The sequence below is a fragment of the Patiria miniata genome, unplaced genomic scaffold (genome assembly GCF_015706575.1).
Source record: "Patiria miniata isolate m_02_andy unplaced genomic scaffold, ASM1570657v1 HiC_scaffold_7, whole genome shotgun sequence".
Classification (NCBI taxonomy): Eukaryota; Metazoa; Echinodermata; class Asteroidea; order Valvatida; family Asterinidae; genus Patiria; species Patiria miniata.
Genome location: NW_024037074.1, coordinates 6,863,351 through 6,882,667, shown reverse-complemented (window position 1 = coordinate 6,882,667; position 19,317 = coordinate 6,863,351). Strand labels below are relative to the sequence as shown.

At 40.3% G+C, this 19,317-nt stretch overlaps 2 protein-coding genes across 3 annotated transcripts; one reads left to right on the top strand and one right to left on the bottom strand.

Annotated features, from left to right (window-relative positions):
• Positions 1 to 167: 167 nt before the first annotated feature.
• On the bottom strand, positions 168 to 7,990 carry LOC119744539 (triosephosphate isomerase-like). The gene is made up of 6 exons (XM_038220511.1): positions 7,751 to 7,990; positions 4,321 to 4,529; positions 3,813 to 3,945; positions 2,764 to 2,849; positions 1,484 to 1,571; positions 168 to 449 (listed from the first exon to the last, which is right to left on the bottom strand). The coding sequence occupies exons 1-6, from the start codon at positions 7,863 to 7,865 to the stop codon at positions 331 to 333; spliced, it is 750 nt and encodes a 249-aa protein (XP_038076439.1). The 5' UTR covers positions 7,866 to 7,990; the 3' UTR covers positions 168 to 330.
• Positions 7,991 to 8,422: 432 nt separating this feature from the next.
• LOC119744538 (DNA damage-binding protein 2-like) lies at positions 8,423 to 15,863 on the top strand. 2 transcript variants are annotated; one of them, XM_038220510.1, is made up of 11 exons: positions 8,423 to 8,585; positions 8,780 to 8,913; positions 9,252 to 9,452; positions 9,908 to 10,099; positions 10,458 to 10,606; positions 11,630 to 11,729; positions 12,851 to 13,031; positions 13,164 to 13,306; positions 14,057 to 14,221; positions 14,756 to 14,801; positions 15,224 to 15,863. In XM_038220510.1, the coding sequence occupies exons 2-11, from the start codon at positions 8,788 to 8,790 to the stop codon at positions 15,442 to 15,444; spliced, it is 1,524 nt and encodes a 507-aa protein (XP_038076438.1). In that variant the 5' UTR covers positions 8,423 to 8,585; positions 8,780 to 8,787; the 3' UTR covers positions 15,445 to 15,863. The 2 variants fall into 2 exon arrangements, with proteins under 2 accessions (XP_038076438.1, XP_038076437.1); XM_038220509.1 differs by lacking the exon at positions 10,458 to 10,606 and adding an exon at positions 10,226 to 10,377 and having other exon boundaries at positions 8,426 to 8,585; positions 15,224 to 15,862.
• Positions 15,864 to 19,317: the final 3,454 nt, after the last annotated feature.

Here is a 19,317-nt window from a genome sequence, read left to right as displayed (position 1 = left end):
GTAGTCGTTAACTTGCAAACCTACCGGTACTGCTGCAAAGCTCTTCCCCAAAAGCAATAAAAAAAGGCTGCCCTTATACTTTCCAATGCTCAACTTTTAGTGATTAATAAAATACATGTTTCCATCACACATATCATGATTCTACTTCAAAACTCTCACAATTTTACGGGGGCGCCACTCACAAACGTCCAAATGGGTTTCTATCACACTAAGGTTAGACCTATATCAATTATAACTTGTCCTAAGCTCTGCGGATTCTATCCACATAAATACCACTCGCAACATGCATCTCACAGCTCCAACAATCGGTGGGCATTTTGTTTTATAGCTTCAATTCCTGGCATTAATGATCTTGACAAAATCGGGTTTCAGCGAGGCCCCGCCCACCAGAAAGCCATCCACGTCAGGCTTGGTGGCCAATTCCTGGCAGTTACCAGCATTGACAGAGCCTACAGGTCAAAGGTGAATATTGAAAATTCAAACTTATTAATATTTATTTGAATGAAAACCTCAACAGAAGTTACAGTCACATTGCAGGAAAAAAGTATAAATGTATTTATGGGAGGCCCGTCTCAATTCATACCTGGGACGAGTTCCAGACAAGTTGCGGGTAGAATCATTCACTTTGTCTGGAAGAAGCTCTGCATTTGTCCCGAACATGTTCCGGGGAAATTTTCATCAGCAACTGCTTGACTCAGTGATAACTTCATTGCGGAAGACTGCGGGGAAGTTGTTCAGAATCCTGCAACTTATAACTCGTGGAAAGCTGTGGGTCCAATGGTTACGGTGTTTGACTCGTATGCCGTGGTACGTGGGTTCGAATCCTGATGGGGAATATGTTCCTTGTGTTCTTGGGCAAGACACTTTACTACAATTGCCTCTCTCTATCCAGGAGTATAAACGGGTTACCTGTGAAGGTAGATACCAGGATGCTTAGCTGCTGCAAAAACTGGTCTCATGGCCTGATGAACAGGGTAAGTATTGTGAAGCGCTTTGAGAGCCTGGTGTAAAGCGCTATATAAGCACCAAATTATTATAATTACCCGCTACAATGTCCACATCTTGTCCGCAAATCGTCCCGGGTATGAATTGAGATAGGCCCTACCACATGTACAAGCCATTTTCAAAGTAGTAACAAAGCCTGAAATTTAAGGTCAAGGTTCAACTGACTTAAAAAGACAACAATATTTGGCAGAAACATCAAATGTGATGCGATCAAGCTGAATGAGTAGTTTGTTGACCGTGGTCAAAAAGAAATTTATTACAGATTTCAAAAAAGCACAATCTAGGCATTACTGCTGTGAAAACTGCATGCTGATACCATCTTTAGTTCAGAAATTATGGAAGTCGGAACACCAAGAGATGTGATGAAGTGATGTGATGAAGTGGCCCTATTCTGGCCTGAATCTCCACATAAACTTCCTGAAAAACGACTCATTTAATAGCTTGATCGCATCACAAATGTCTATCAAACTGTACTGACCTCCATAGATGATCCTCGTCTTTTTAGCCACAGCTGCAGAGACGTTTTCTGCCAGCCAACCCCGGAGCTGTAAATGCACCTCTTGTGCCTACATTTTTTAAAAAGGAAAAAAATTAGATACAAGCCATCAATTCCAATACTTTTTTCTGGTTATTCTTTAAAAATGGCATTCATGTTTGCCAAAAAAAATGGAAAAGTATGAAAGCATACTGAGCATTGTAATAAAGGTCTTGTTTGGAAACCTTGATGGGGTTCTAAATATATTTCAGAATGCAGTGAGCAGCGCGTGTATATAAAGGGCAGCGAGGGATTACGTCGGTCAGTGAAAACGTCTTAGCATTTTCACCAGTTGCTGTGTTAGGCCAAAAAAAAAAAATAAGTGGGTCTCTGGTCAGCGCGCGCGTCGATTTTAATCATACGCATCGATCTTTTTTTTTTCCAAAATGTTTCGCGGTAGCTCCAACAGCGCCCTCTATTTCCGCACCTCCCCAATTTTTTTTACCAAAGAGCACCAAGGAATGGGAAATTGCACCAAGGCAAATGATCGAAAGCACCAAGGCAAATTATGGAGGACACCAATGTACATGAGGACACTAAAAAAAAAAAATAGTACCCCACCTTGTCTGTACAATCCAAGCTTGAAGAAAAAGAAAAAAAAGCAAAAAAAAAAAAAAAAAAAGCCGCGTGGCCGCGTCAATTCCGGAACTTTGGTCTGACCAGAGACCGAATATTTTTTTTTTTTTGGCCTTACCATTCAGCACCAGAACCTGAAAATACACTTGAGATGTACGAAATACATGTTCGTCATACACGTCACCGCAAGACTGAAATTACCATTAACCTTAACTCGCTCTGCAATTTTGCTTGGATGCACCCTCAATCCTGCAAAATCCAACTACCTCCATGTAAAAACTGAATACAATCCAAATCCTGCAAAATCCTCCGTTATTTCTTGAATGTGGTCCTTGGAGGGGTGATGACTGCCTCAATCCTGCAAAATATGTTGAGGCAGAGCCAGTGACATCCTGGAGCAATGCGGAGGATTAAAAGTATAATCTGGGCCTAAATTTATGCACGGCTGAGGATTAAAACAACACAATGTCCGACCCAAGACCTTGACACAGTGCATCCTGCAAACTCAGCCACACATTATTGACATATATAGCCTCAATCCTGCGGAATCCTCCATTTTGCAAAGAGGATTTTGAAGGATTAGGGAAGACTGGGGTAAAAAATATAGAAATGGAAAGGTTTGAAGAAAACCAGGACACTCTAGTTACCTGGTCTGGAGTTGCAGTGACTCCTGTTCCAATGGCCCACACTGGCTCATATGCAATCACTACTTGATCCCAATCAGTCACGTTATCTAGAGAGAAAATAGGGGAAAAGTAAGTGTACATCAATACTCAAAACAGCATGTTTTGTTTTGTCGTTTTGTCTTTGTGTAACTTAAAGATGCTTTTAATTTGTTAAAGCTGGGATCACCTGATCACACATCATGTGAAACAATAGGGTTCGCTCAATGACGGCCATCTCTGTAGGAGAACTGCAACTGCGTATTTTACGCAATCAAGCACGCATTGCGCAGTGTTGAAAATGTTCCAAACACGCGCTTATTGCTCGAAATGTGTTCGAAATACGACGCAGCCGATGCGCGTTATGCAAGTTGATGCTCAAAATGCTGATGCACGAGAATGGTCTGTAGGAAATGACGTCATTTGAACGAGACCTATTATTGATCTCTAGTTTTACACTGGAACAGTCTTATTATGGAAAAGCTTCAACTCGAGAGATATTCCTCACTTCTAATGGTAAAGGGTTACTTGTGTGACAAGTCAGTAGCGAGTACTGAATGGATGAGAGATAAGGGCTGAGTTAGAAGTCAATCATCAAAAGTCAAGTCTTCAAATTTCAAAGTGACAGCCTATTCAAAAGAACAGTTACAAGGCATCATTGACCCCCTGTTTAACGGTTAAACAGGGGGTCAATGATTATTAAATAACCAGTTGGCGCCAGGATTATTTTGACATGAATGGAACAAGGCGCAAGTTTACTTTTCACTCAACCTCAAGCCAGGCGGGTTGAAGCCATCACCCTCAGGCAGCACCCTCATATTTCCGGCCTCGCTTGCTGCGAGCGGGTCGCTGACGGATATTTCCGGCCTCGCTCCCTGCGTGTTTATCTGTCATCCGTTCCGAATACCGCAAAACCTTTGCGTGTATATATACGTCCTCCGGCGCAAACTGGTTTAATACTTGAGACCTTATCTGTGATTAACTTGTGACTGACTGATGTACAACCCTGGAGAGTTGCACAGAGGAGGTTGTACCTGCGATAGCCTTGGTCTGATGGAACACAATTTCCTGAGTCTGCCCTTGCTGTCTTTGTTCAAGGGTTTCGCCGATGCACGCGATGACCTTTAACCCTTTACTCAGAGCGTGTTGTACCTTTTCTCCAATAAGCTGCCGTAAAAAGATGTTATTTTTATCATTAAGTTTTAAGTTAAACCATGAATATGTTTGGACCAAACTCTTAGTTTATGGTATTCAGTGTTTGAAAGAGCTGAAGCTTCAAATTCAGTCACATGTTCGTCCATGGAAATGTTTTTGTTGGTGTGGAAACATACACATGGCTACTAGAAAAACAATTTCTTTTTTCATAAACTTATTTTCCAAATTATATTATAAAAAAGCATGCAGCAATTTCTTTGTCTTTAGACTCTTACAGCACGACAACCACATCCTGTAATTCACTATCCGAAATTGAAAAGATGTAAGTTACCAGTACTACTAATTTTATGTATCTCGGAAAAAAAAAAGTTACAAAGTTTTCCTAACCTGATCCTTCTCTCCAAAAACATGCCGTCTCTCCGAGTGACCCAGGATGACCCAGCTTAACCCCAGGTCAAGCAGCATGGCTGGACTGATCTCACCGGTGAATGCGCCCTTGTCCACTTTGTAGCAGTTCTGAGCTGCCGTTGAGATTTTTGCAGGGAGGCGTTCTTGGACGTAGCTGAGGTACACGGCGGGAGGTGAAACAACCACATCTGAAAAAAATATCATAGAGTTATAATTTATCAGTATTTGTATTGGAAATATTTTGATGATGTTCATAAAATTTGGCTTCAAGTAATAAAATCTACGAGGACATTTTGCGGCTCTGTATGTGGCCTAAATTATAGAATTTTAGTTTTTTAAAATTTATTTTGTGCCAAGCAATGTCAATACACATGTATCTAAAGCGTAGTGGCCATCGTTACAACAGCCGAAACACAATTTTCGACTGCTGTTGTTACGGCATTGAAAAAAACACAATTGTGCATCTTTATCACATTTATAACCGCCCTTCCGACCAGAGTGTTTTGGTAGCTCGATTGGTTAACCCTAGAAGGGCCGGGTTATTTTGAACATCTCTCAGCCGAGGGGGGGGGGGGCCCTAAGATCTCGGCCATCAACTTCAAGTGACGAAAATTTTTGAAACTCGGTACATGCATATAGCAACTCATCATAAACATGCCCAAGAAATATCATGACTGTAGGTCAAAGGGTTTTGGAATTATGGCTAATTAATTATTCATATGTACGAATGGTAATTATGCTCTGTGTACACGACGCATGGGAAAATTTTTCGCTGCGCGGCAACCCATGGTCTGATTTTTATGTTTTTGGTATCAAAAGATGCTCGAGGCTATAAAGTCATAACAGCTCAGGTCGCGAAAGAAAAAAGTTCAAAGCTATCGAGGAAAAAGTTGAGGGGATCCCCCCCCCCCCTGCCCTTTTAGGGTTAAAAGCTCAACTATGCATGCCGAAGGTACCGGGATCAAAACCCCACTGGGTGATTTTTCTTTCTTTCTTTTTCCTCTTAATAGGCCTAGTTTCATTTACTTTTATGTTTTTAATCAAATTGTACTTCTTATTGAAGTTCAAGTAGACTTCTTTTTCTTCTTCGTAATCCATGGCTCTGGAGGATTTTTTTAAAAAGGGAAATAAAGTCTGAGAACCATTTGGTCGAGTCTGGTTCTAAAACTAAAGCCAAGGATCCCGACATTGAATATTGTCGGGTCAAGGAACCAGACAATGCTGTAACAAAAGTTGAAAATCATGTTACAGGTGCCATAACATTAAGCCACGGCGTATCTACATTGCTGCTACCAAAAATGAATCATTTTTCTACATTTTTTAATATTAAGAAAAATCATCTTGGCTGTGAGTGTGACTGTAAACGCGGTCCTAGTAAAGGAACAAAATGTTGCAACCTATTACGCCAGTCCTTCTGATTTGAAAATCGCAGGTATGTGGAGAAACGCACACCTTGAATTTTCTAGGCGTGTGATTTTTCTAGGCATGTGATTTTTCTAGGCGTGTGATTTTTCTAGGCGTGTGATTTTTCTAGGCGTGTGATTCTGTGGTCCAAGCTGGGACTGAACAATCTGGTATTGTTTTTCATAATATTCATCTTGGTTTACAATAAAGCCGTTTTCTCTTCACCGACATACTTTATTTTTCACAAATTATGAAGTGTAATTATTCCGTAAATGTATGCCGAGGTGTGCGGTACTGAGGGATTCAGGCGTGCGATTATTCGCACTTCTCGGGAAGCTTTTAGGCGTGTGATGGCGTGGGGGTGTGATCGCACGCCTCAAAACAGAAGGACTGTAACGACACTTTTTTCTTCATATTATCATCTCAATGAAGGCCATTTATTGCAAAATGATGATTAGACATGAATCTGGGACTGAGAAACATTTCCAATTTTGTTAGGAAAGACTTACAAATTTTTTTGACAGTCCATAGACTTTGTACACAATCGTGGAAGTGATGTGTCAGGTTGCAACATTTTTTCCCTAGTAAACTGCATCAACAACAAGCGTCACGCGTCAGCTAGCATCAACAAGCGTCAACGGCCTTGCTCTATGGTCAAACCAGTGTCAACAAATAATACTAGGAGGCAGCATTCACCTGATTAATAATTACATGAGTACTATTTAGCTGGAGTTACCCAGCCCTGAGTTTTATCATTGGGTTGTCTATTAGGGCTGGAGCAAATTTTTCTCAAAACTTGTAGTATTTGCAAAAAAAATTTGAAAAATGTTCAATTTTGTCCCCATTACACACTAATTGCAACTGCAACTCACCCCAAACTTGCCTGGAATAACCATTACACAGGTCATTGAAGTAAAAAACGATCCACGATGAAGATTCAGCCTCCAATTGCAGTGAAAACAGGAGGAATAACCGCTAACTTGACAACCTTGCTGGATTGGCCAGGACCGCTATTGGTTTGTGCACAAAAAAAATTGTGTACAATGAATGGCGGTCGATTACCATGCACGTACAGCTCGCTGGTACTAGGCGTTTTTGCGGTCGGTGCATGACGTGACGCGGAAGCGTAATACCCGATGACTGTTTCATGCATTAATAAGAGGTTCACTCGCATCACAGTGCGGTACTGGAACGGCAACCGTCGAGTTGGCCGGCTATCGTGCATTCATAGTGCAGTGTTACTGCCGTTCCAGTACCGCACTGTGATGCGAGTGAACCTCTTATTAATGCATGAAACAGTCATCGGGTATTACGCTTCCGCGTCACGTCATGCACCGACCGCAAAAACGCCTAGTACCAGCGAGCTGTACGTGCATGGTAATCGACCGCCATTCATTGTACACAATTTTTTTTGTGCACAAACCAATAGCGGTCCTGGCCAATCCAGCAAGGTTGTCAAGTTAGCGGTTATTCCTCCTGTTTTCACTGCAATTGGAGGCTGAATCTTCATCGTGGATCGTTTTTTACTTCAAGGACCTGTGTAATGGTTATTCCAGGCAAGTTTGGGGTGAGTTGCAGTTGCAATTAGTGTGTAATGGGGACAAAATTGAACATTTTTCAAATTTTTTTTGCAAATACTACAAGTTTTGAGAAAAATTTGCTCCAGCCCTAATAGACAACCCAATGATAAAACTCAGGGCTGGGTAACTCCAGCTAAGTACTATTAATTAATTCGCACACGATTATTATCAATAACAAATTAACATGAATTAAATAAATAAAACAAATAACATAACATCAACATTATTAAGCTCCTTCGAGCTACAACAAATGTTCAACACCTTCCCTCTGCCTCTAGCTCTGCGGACCAGAAATATAGGCTACATGCAGCCCCAACAACTTCCCTAGTCCTGCACTACGCGCTGACCGTACCAAGTCGAGCTCGCTGCCCGGCAGCTTGAGCCCTTTTCCCCAGCCTCATGCGCAGGGGGCCGGGGGTACGTACCCGTATTTTCAGGGACCTCGGCTTCTTTCAAGAAATGCAAGATTTCATTGATGCTACTCTTGCTCCCGTTCATCTTCCAGTTCCCGCCGACGAAGAAATCCCTTCCGCTTGCCATGGTTGGACTGCGTAGCTGATTTGGCCTGGAAAATTTCTGCAAATTTGGCACAAAACGCCGTCCTTTTTTGTCACGTCCCACTCGTAATCGTTTAACGCCGGCGAAAATGTGGTCTTATACCCAACACAAGGTGAGCTTATTTTTACAGTATTTTCCCCTTTGCAAGGTGCCAGACTAAAAGCCGCACCATGTACACGACTCTTTTATGCATGTTTTTTTTTCAAATTTGACTTTTGGTGAACATATGAATTGCAAAAAAGATCACCAAATATTTTTTGCGAACTTCACGTGAATAATAAGTATGAACCTTCCCCAACCCTTAAGTCAGAAATGTTATCAGGCATGATTCATAGAGAAATGAGCATAATCGTAATATCTCATACTAAAACAGTCGTTGTTTCCGTAGGTCAGAGGTTATTTAAATGCCAACCCGCGCGCCATCCATGTGCGACCTTCGCGGCACCGCGGGAAACGTGCAAAACATTAGTCAGCTACCTCTGTCTTTGATCAATAAAAGCTTGTGCATAACGCATGAGAAGTCCAGATTCCCTGCTTGTTCAGGGCAGGTTTTACATAACTAAAGCAAAACATCGTCAATCATTGACAGCTAGTGCCAGCGATCGCATGGATTATTCTCATTTTCATCGAAATAATGAACAACGACATTCCTTTTAATACAAACTTGAAATAAAAACAAACTATTTCACTCAGAAACAAACGGTAAGTCGCAAATGTTTTATCTGTCATGTGTCTGTTCACTTTTAACTTAATTTAACTTAATTTTCAGACCAGTCTCATATAATACATACGGTTTGTGCACAGGGTCAGTGATGGCCAGATGTGGGAATCTTTCCTAGATAACTACACTCAGTTCCTAATAATTGAATTTGTGTCCTTCTACCTTTTTTCCCCAGTGTTAATCATGAAAGAAAAAAGACAAAAGGAGAACCTTTTGTCCAGGCGTGTGCTACGGTCTCGAACAGCTGCACTGTCTTCAACTCAGAACTTCAATGAAAAAGTGCCAACAGAAAAATTGCCAGATGAGAAGGTGGATCAAAATTTGTATTTCTAAAACATGGATTTTTACAATAGGATTGTTTCGTAAAAGTTTATACTTCATGATGTGTTTCTTTGATTTTTAGGATCATATCTTAGTACTGATTCCAATAAACACTATAAGGATCATCATTAATGTTGTAAACCACATTTTTAGAAATGCCAACGCTAACGAAAATGCCAGTGAAATATTGCAAAGCAATTTCAGTGCATACCTTGTAGTTTACGTATAGATTATACTTTTTTTGTAACATGGTAACGGTATCAACAACAAACTGATAACACATTATGTGTTTTGAATTTTATTTGAAAATTTTAATTTCCCACCAGCCAAAACCAACAGCCTCATCTACCAAGCGAAGTTTGCAGAAATCAGCCACGGACATCAATGAAAACACTTGGAAGACGCCAGAAGGGTTTAAACCCCCAAACATTCCGGCCGTTAATCCATTCGGTCTGAACAGTTGTAACATGGTACACAGGCTGCACCACGCATCCCTCAGCATTTCTCAAGGCAACAGACTGAAGCAGGTATACAGTCTTGACAAAGTTAGGGTAGAATGTAGTATCTTGATGTCATGTTTTCATCATAAATAACCTCAGTGCATGTCAGTTATTCAAAATAATTTAAAGAAAAATGAATTTCCGACTGAGGAACCTTTCCTATCACAAAATACTTTTCACAATTCCCCATAAACTTTGTACACAACAATCAAAGTGGCATCCGGATACTACATGTAAATTTTGTTCGAAAAATTACACACAAAAAAGTAACAAAAATTCCATCAGTAGAACCAAAAAATAATACTTGGAATTAGGCCTTACTCATACTCACAGAATGGTCCTTGTGCCCAAAACTTTACCCTTCTTAAAATAACAGTTTTTATTGATGTGATCAAAAAGCTTCACCAAATCATGTCCTGACTATCTGTAGCCAAAATTTGTGATTGTATTGCTCAGCACCATACCTCTAAACCCTATTACAGGCAGTGGTACAGCCCTACATTCAGCAACTTGTTAACTTCCGGATCCACAGCACGGCAAGTCCATTTGATCGGCGGGTGACAGCCCTCGAGTGGCACCCAACTCTTCCAAAGACACTAGCGGTGGCGTCAAAGAGTGGCGATATGGTGATGTGGAACTATAAAAATGCAGCAAAGTTTGACTTCAACAAGGGAGTAAGTGGAAAAATCAGAAAAAAAATCTTGAATCTTTAAACTTGACAAAATTTGCCCTTTAAATGAAAGTGCGTCTCAGTTGTATTTCGAATGGAGTTTCATGGAATGACTTTCACCACTAATCAGGTAGGCAAGGGTGGATCGGTGACTGCCATGACCTTTGACCTGGATGACCCCAGTGGCATCTACTCCACCTCCATCAACGGTACCTTCAGCAGACAGTGTTTCGGTGAATCCCAAAATGCGCATCGCGTCTTTCTGAACACAGATGACTACAGGTAGGCTAACAAATCCTTAGTCTTTCACTTTTTGCTAAAGATTTTTTTGTTCAACCTATTTGACCACCAAAACTCACCAGGTTGGGAAAGGGGGAGCCATCACCAACATGACCTTTGACCTCATGGAGCCAAGTGGGGTCTACACATCGTCCAATGAGGGGACAGTTTGCAGACACTGTTTGGGCCAAGATGGCAACCGGCAGGTTTTTCTTAATACCCATAATATGGAGTAAGTAGCTGCGAAGGATTGAACATAAAACCCATTCTCATGACCTGAGATATTTCCTGTGAATGTAGTTTCAGTGTTGTAGTGGTTGCCGAGTACGAGTACGAGTACTTGCCTTCCGAGTACAAGAACGGGTCTCCGAGTTCGAGTACTTGTACTTCCGAGTACGAGTACGAGTACGAGTATTTGTACTTCCGAGTACAAGTACGAGTACGAGTACGAGTAATTCAGAAAACGGCCATATGGCAAATGGCTCATGCGGCGTAATTGGCCCATGCCAAGTCAGACCGATATACCGACCCACTCACGGCTAGCTATTAAATGTGTTTGTCCGGACATGCTCAAAGGAAAATCGGCATATCTCAATTTCTCCACAAGCCGATCAACCATTTCAAACAGAAAGTATTGATAAAATAAGGCCATGGTAAGCTGTAACATTTTTCCCCCCGAGTACTGCTATTCGAGTACGAGTACTTTAAAGATCAAGTACAATTTCGACGTGTCGAGTACGAGTACTTTGCTGCCCGAGTACGAGTACCGTCATTTTGAGTACGAGTACTTTGACATTCGAGTACAAGTACGAGTACTCCAAAAAAAGTACTCGAGTAGTACTCGAGTACGAGTACAGAGTACGAGTACTAAAACACTGTGTAGTTTTAAGGAACATCCACATTACTAAGACAAGATTCAGCCCTTGCACATGCCATTGCTTCATTATACTCACTGAAATGTAATTGCCACTGAATAAACCCTTTATTTTTGGGGGGGGGGGCATTTTCAAAGTCTTATATTGAGCCTAGGCTCCTAAGGAAGGTTTTCAAGGTCAAGAAAGAATTTCAATAAAGTTTTTTTTATGACATAATAAGATTGAGTTAACTCAATTTCCTCACCAGCTCATAGAGGCTTACAGTTTATATTCCTGCCCTATTTTATTTCATGTAATTCTTGAAGCAATATCCCAATTTTCATCGGTAGCTTCAATCCTGGGAGTAACCCTGTTTTCTTTTTTCCATCTCTTGTTTCCAGACACTGGTACTGCAGCTTGAGTGTCAACTATGCACGGAATCTGCTCATAGCTGGCGATAACTCTGGAAATCTTACCATGCTGGACAGAAAAGATGGAAAGGTAAAATGATTTTGAAACAGTCTGGTTTAACAAGTGAATTGAATTAAAGCTGACAATGTTTCTAATTTATACTGCAGAGTCTGTGGATTAAAGCAAGGGAATTGCGAACATTCTATATGTTCTTTTGTGGGTACTTGCGACATGATAAAAATAATTTCAGGAAATGTTGTAGAACTTGCAATGACTTACAAGATGTCTTGAGACAATTTCCACAAGCTGTTGAAATAAAGTTGAGCCTGCCTTTTGGGAAAAGGAAAGGAGTTGCAGTATATGCAGTATATGAAAATCTAATGTAGCTGTCAGTAATTATGAGCAAGCATGGAAAGAGGGCCGTCGTACAGAGTTGAAAAAGACATGTTATGTAAAGAAATTCTTTAGGAGCTGCACAAGACGATGTGTCAAGGTTGTGTCGATGTGTACGGGATGACAAACAGAAATCGGTTTTGATAGTTCATTTGAATAGTTTGTTACTTCACTTCAGACTGTATGGATTTGTACTGACTTGTTATGACTTGTGATGACTTGTGATGACTTGTGATGACTTGTGAGGACTTGTACTTGTGATGACTTGTGATGACTTGTGATGACTTGTGATAACTTGGTATGACTTATAATGACTTGTGATGACTTGTGATGACTTGTGATGACTTGTGATGACTTGTGATGACTTGTGATGACTTGTGATGAGTCGTGATGACTTGTGATGACTTGTGATGACTTGTGATGACTTGTGATGAGTCGTGATGACTTGTAAAGACTTGTGATGACTTTTTATGACTTGTGATTACTTGTGATGACTTGTGATGAGTCGTGATGACTTGTGATGACTTGTGATGACTTGTGATGACTTGTAATGACTTGTGGTGACTTGTGAGACTTGTGATGACTTGTGATGACTTGTGATGACTTGTGATGACTTGTGATGACTTGTAATGACTTGTGATGACTTGTGATGAGTCGTGATGACTTGTGATGACTTTTGATGATGTATGATGACTCTGCAACTTGTTACCTTCGATGAGATAAATTGAAACTCCGATGTCCACAGAATATCTGGACCGGCATTCTGGATACAAAGTTTTCGATTGACAAAGCAGCCGACTTCTGTCCTTCCTCTGCAGGCTCTGTGGACGCGTAGACTACACAAGAGCAAAGCCACCCACTGCGAATTCAACAGCAGGTGTGACTGGCTCCTAGCAACGGCCTCCACTGACAACACAGTCAAAATTTGGGATCTGAGAATGATGACAGATCGAAAGAGCGCCCTCTTTGTACTTAACCACAAGAAACCCATCAACTCAGGTAAGTAAAGCCAAACAAAAATTGTCAAATAAGATGATCAGAAAGATGCTTACATTATAATCCTCAAATGTTCAAGTATAACGCATCAAACACAATGAAAACCCCTGCAAAATTTGTGTTCTCTTTTTGCAGCATACTTCAGCCCTGACAGTACAAGATTACTCACCACAGACCAGAATGGAGAACTGAGGATCTACGCAGCACCCCTGTGGGACAGAATGGAACGTTCCATTGCCCATCCTCACCGATTCTTCCAGCACTTGACACCTATTAAGGTAAACAAAAATAAAATGCAGAAAAAAATTTAAAATCTGAAAGGATGATCCAATGATATCTGTAATCATTCTTTATTCTGTATCGTTTCGGTTTGCGAGAACACCATGTGGTAATAATACTGCCGCTCAGTAGATGTTTAGTTCTGATAAGAACTTGTCCTGCTAATTATCAACTTTTGCTAAGAAGTTTTTAGTTCTGATAAGAACAGTCCTGCTTTAAGTTCTGAAAGAACTTTTCTTTGTTTCTTTATTCTGAAGGGGTTGCCTGGTGTCAGGTCATCGGTCAGCCCTAGCACTCATGGTATAGACCTTTATCATGCTGCCACCATTTCAATCATGTTCCCTGTATCCAATAACAGTGCTGAATGATAATGTTTTTGTGCAAAAAGGAACCAGACTATTTTTCCTTCCAGCCTCGCTTTGGTTCCGTTGATTTGAATGGGGAAAAAAATCAAGATGGCCGCAACATGACAATGGTATATTGCTATAACTACCTTCCTGAATCTTTCAGTATCCAAGACTTTGCAGTAACCCACTCTTGCATATTCCAAATTATTCCAACGTTGAACAAATCTTCTTTCAAACACAGTAGAAAACGTAATCATCAGGAAAGCTACACAGACTGTATGTATGTCTATGTTCAAATCGCAATACTTTGGCTTCAGGTTAGGTATTGACACGTTGATTTAACTATCCATAACTGCAGTTGAAATGACCTCAATCAGTCCTGTTTCCATGCCATTCCTGTAGGCAACATGGCATCCGCTTCATGACCTGGTGGTCGTAGGCCGTTACCCTGACGAAAACTTTCCTGGTTACCGCGAAGGGGAAAAGAGAAGCATTGATGTCTTTGACGCAAACACTGGTGAGATGGTTTGCCAGTTGCTGGATCCTAGTGTCTCTGGAATCGCATCGGTGAGTGAATAAATCTTTTCATTAAGTGTAGTTTAAAGACGTAAATGATCATTTGCATTTATCCCAAACGTAGCCCACTGAATTATTATCAAAAAGCTCACTTGGATTAAAGATCGTACTGGTACTAAACACCCCGTGAAATTATTCCGTCTGGCTTGCTGTCATTTAGAAGAAATCAAGAAATGTAGGCGAGTTCCAACGATCAGTCAATTGACTGTCTTTTGGAAATAAAGAGTGTCGTGGACGAAATGATATTCATGATCAAAAAGTTATGCATGGTTTTTCACAAGTTTCTCGACAAATGTAATGAACTGAAATTTCAACAGGTAAAGTTTTGAACATTCTTCTTTGGATTTTAAGTGGTGTTTTTATTGGAAACGAACAAAATGCATGAAAAGCAAAAGATCCTATATGCGTTTAAATGATCATGTGACATGATCTTAACCAATCATGTTTGCATTCAACAGATCATAGTGACCTCATGAATTGGAAAGATTACATCAGGCTTTTCGTCTTCTTTTTTCCCCTCTCTAGCTGAATAAGTTCAGTCCATCCGGAGACAGTTTGGCATCAGGAATGGGTAAGAACGATTCTTTTTTAAGTGATTTTTTTATTTGTTATCTTCCAAATGCCCTTTGTGCTGTCGTTGTTGATACTCTGTCAACCCTCAAAAGATTCAACCCTCAAAGATTCAAGCTAAACCTGGGAACCCAAAAAATTATACATTTTGCTCTCACAGGGGAAAAAAATCTAAAATGTCTATATTGCCCAATGGAAGTTATTGACCTTGCTTACAAGTAGAGGAAAATGAACTCTGCATTTGAATATTTTCAACAGCATTCATTCATAAAAATATAACAGTAGTATCACTGTGAGTACATTTTGAAATAATTTTGGCATGTACTATCTATTCAAATATAAAATTATTTCTCTTGGTGTTAAAAATTTTCGGTTACTTTAAACAAAAAACTCAACTTTTGCCATTGTAATATTTTTTTTTAGGTTACAATATACTCATCTGGAAGGATATTGTCAAGCTTCAACAAATCCTCAGCGAGAAATCGAGGAGAAATCATGATGACGATAACAGTGAGGACAGCAGGGCTCCCCAACCGCGCATCCCAGGCCCAGCCCCCCGGAGACGAAGGAGGAGAAACAACGACGATGATGATGACATCGGTGCTATGAAGAAGAGACTGAAAGGGAAACTGGGCAAAAGATAGTCAGAACTGAGATCAGGGGTTAGTCTGGTTCCCAGACCAAAAGATTCTGACTATTCCGGTAGATCTTAGGTCAGGTAGCCGTCACCTTAAAAAAACAGAACACGACGTAGCAAGCCTGCCCCTCATATGTATGCATTACTTGAGACCCTACATTTGACATTTAATACAGATACTGGGTATAAATACACCTGACATTGAAATTTCTAAATGCAACCAATGCATTCATCTCAAAATGTTAAAACAGAGAAGAAGCCTGACTGGTATTTTTTTTGGTAAATAAAAACTATTTTATATCCCGATATACCCAAACTATTTTCAACATATGTGATGCGATCAGGCTAAATGAGTCGTTTGTCGGGAATTTTCATTTGGAGATTCAGGCCAAAATAGGACCACTTCATCACATCACTTCATCACATTTCTTAGTGTTCCAACTTCCATAATTTTTGAACTAAAGATGGTACCAGCATGCGGTTTCCACAGCAGTAATGCTGAGATTCTGCTCTTTTCAAATCTGTAAAAAAAAAAAAAAATTGACCAGGGTCGACAAACGACTCATTTAGCTTGATCGCATCACATATCTGAGTTTCAGTGAAATGTATTCGGTAAACTTAAGACATTTGGTAATGGGAAGGTTCCTGCTAGTTTTTGGTCATGTTTATTTTTAGTTGGGGCTTCTACCCGATAGTTACCTAAATGGTCACCAAATCTTTAAGAAAACTTTTATTCAGTATAAACTACATCGTAGAATGCAGATAATCCATTGGCTGTTTTTACCATTAGTGACTTATCCAAGACCAAATTGTTAAGTGCTTTTAAACCATGGATTTCATATGTCGGCATATTGCGGTTCATCAATTATGCAAAATGTATTCTAAAAAAAAAAGAGATTTCAAAAACTATAATTCCTATACATGGTGACTTTGAGGTCACTGTTTATTTTTTCTACATTGATCAAGTTTTTAATGTGTATACGAAACAGTCTTAAATCGTTTAAAGTAAGCGAAACCATAATGTCTTATCATTCATCAAAAAGTGTGAAAGATTTTCTTGTAGTACAAAAAAAGTGACTTTTTGTAGTTTTGTAACAAAAATAAATAGTGCAAAATGCCAAAAATACCAAAGGACCAGAAGAAATGAACTGGCAGATGTATGTGTGTGTTTCAATGCGAGTTCACAGGTACTATTTTAAGGTGTTTCTGTAGTTTTGTTTATGAACCAAATTGCCTCGCATTAAAAATGTGTACTTGATTCAACCGATCGCAGAGACAACATAGGCCTATAATTTCTTTTTTTATGACTTTCGCAAGTTTGTCTTTTGAAAATAAGGCAACAAAATAAGATGATCTTTACGTTGAACACTGGCTGAAATAACTACGTTTTTGTGTCACTTATGTTCAATCAAGACGTCTGGTTGACAATTGACGTATATTCGACGAATTTCAAACTCAAAATTGATCTATTAGGCCTATACGTGAACGTTCGCTCCCATATCTGAACCATATGCATGTAAGGCCAAAAAAAAAAAAAAAGTCGGTCTCTGGTCAGCGCGCGCGTCGATTTTAATCATGCGCGTCGATCTTTTTTTTCCCCAAAATGTTCCGCGGTAGCTCCAACAGCGCCCTCTATTTCCGCACCTCCTCAATTTTTTTTTACCAAAGAGCACCAAGGAATGGGAAATTGCACCAAGGCAAATGATCGACAGCACCAAGGCAAATTATGGAGGACACCAATGTACATGAGGACACCAAAAAAGCAAAATAGTACCTACCTTGTCTGTACAATCCAGGCTTGAACCAAAAAAAAGAAAAAAAGCCGCGTGGCCGCGTCAATTCCGGAACTTTGGTCTGACCAGCGACCGAATATTTTTTGGGGGGGGCCTAAACCCCATCAATCATTTACTGTACGTGTCATTTTTCATAGCAGAAAAAAGTTTCGTAATAATTTCAGACGTGGATGGGAAAAAGCAGAACCGAAGAACAATTGGTTAAAACCTGGCCAGCCGCCTACATCACGCGCTGGCACCTGGGCATATCAACCCGACTTCTTATCAGTTTGTCCTGAATCTTTACCAAATATATTCCTTTCAGTTTTGTGACATGAAATGACGGAAATGTTTCATCATCTAGCCAGATTTTACTGACAGCTAACCTTGAAATAAGCACAATCGGAAATGAATAGGGATTAAGATAAGAACGAATTGAGCGTCAAATATCGATATTTGAAATGCAATGACGTGACTCAAGTTATAAATACCTTTCCAGTCGAACGACTGATAAAGCTTTATCTATTCTTGGCCTAGATGTTGGATCTCAACAGGTTTTTTTCCCCAATTTTTGTATTTGCATTAACGAGTTATCTGTCAGGATGATAAGCAAAAGTTGTTTCGAAACGACTTTCCAATCTTCCATGTTTGTTCCCTTCAAGATCTGGTTTAGTTCTAGTTCCATCGATAGTTGATGATGCGACCCGTCTTATCAGCTGGATCGTTGCACTTTTAAGAATCCGAGTTTCTCACGGTGCTTCTATGATAGATGAGATCTCGAGATAGCGGAACATTTCGTACGGTACTGAGTGAACATATTTTGATTTCTTCCTTTTAACTCTTTAATGATTATTTCTAGTATTGGGCCTCACAGATGACAATTTATCGTATTGAAAGAAATTCAAATGCTTAGAGTGAGATGAACGATACCGTGAAATTAGTCAATAGGCCTATCCCGACTTTCCGATTTTGCCAGTAGATCAGTGAGACCAAGTCGAGCATTGTTTCCGCCGATGACAGTCGACAGTTCAATGTAAGTAACATAACGTTCTGGGCTTGTAGTTAGTCCTCCCAAACAGTGGCGTATCCAGAGGGGGGGGGGGGGGGAACCTGCCCCCCCCCTCCCCACCCGGGGGGTGTGCCACTGCTGGGACCGGCAAAAAGACAACCCTGTATCGGAAAAATGCCCATCTCAAAATTCATTATGTGTTTAGGAAATTGCAAATTCACGATGTTAGGAATTTGTTCACGCCCTCACCCTTGTGCTACCCCTTTTCGCTACCCTGGATTTCTCCCCAACAACTGGGGAAGAAAATCTCAAGAAAGAAAAGCCCACACGCATCGGAAAGCGCGTGAACAGCTGTTTGCCCATTGACGCAACAGCAGTCAAACTCGGTACCCACTTCCCATAAACAACCTGCATTCAAACACACCGTTATTCCGCTGTTCTAAATACCATCACATGATTCATGTAAGAGGATGCATAGTGCTTGTTTGATAGTTTACACATTCCCCAATAAATCTCACATGTATTTTGTCATTTTGTGGAATCCACCCCCCCCCCCCCCACCCTCCCTGTGACCACCCTAAAAAATCTCACATCTGGACTATCCCATGGGTTCGGATTTTTTTGCCGACCAGACACTAGACTTCTGCTAGTCCTCTCCACACTTTCTCGAGTGTAAATTTGATATACATGTATCCCCGTAAATTAGGCCAAAATACAGAAACAAAATGTTGCAACCTGACGCCACTTCCGTGGTAGTGTACAAAATCTATGGAGAGTCAAGAAAACTTTCTAAGTATTTCCTAACAAAATTGGAAATGTGTCCCAGTCCCCGAGATTCATGTCTTATCATCATTTTTGCAATGAATGACCTTCATTGAGATGATATATGAAGCAAAGAGTGGCGTCAGGTTGCAACATTTTTCCCCAAAAGACTACTTGTAATATGTCTGTGTCTGGGCCCCATAGACTTTACGCGTTATGCAGGCCTGGATAACCATGAGTAAATAGTTTGTGAATTCATTGTTACCAAATAGCCCTTTAAAAAGTTTACCTTATTTTGCCATTGGGATGAAGCGATGTTGTGCTTATCAAAAATGAA

Excerpts from the sequence above, each read along its gene's own strand:
- LOC119744539 (XM_038220511.1), bottom strand. The coding sequence starts at position 7,865 with ATGGCAAGCGGAAGGGATTTCTTCGTCGGCGGGAACTGGAAGATGAAC. Across the intron at positions 3,946-4,320 it reads TTTTTGGAGAGAAGGATCAG|CTTATTGGAGAAAAGGTACA; the intron begins GTTAGGAAAACT and ends TTTTTACGGCAG. Across the intron at positions 2,850-3,812 it reads TCAGACCAAGGCTATCGCAG|ATAACGTGACTGATTGGGAT; the intron begins GTACAACCTCCT and ends TTTTCTCTCTAG.
- LOC119744538 (XM_038220509.1), top strand. The coding sequence starts at position 8,788 with ATGAAAGAAAAAAGACAAAAGGAGAACCTTTTGTCCAGGCGTGTGCTA. Across the intron at positions 10,100-10,225 it reads AGTTTGACTTCAACAAGGGA|GTAGGCAAGGGTGGATCGGT; the intron begins GTAAGTGGAAAA and ends ACCACTAATCAG. Across the intron at positions 14,802-15,223 it reads CAGTTTGGCATCAGGAATGG|GTTACAATATACTCATCTGG; the intron begins GTAAGAACGATT and ends ATTTTTTTTTAG.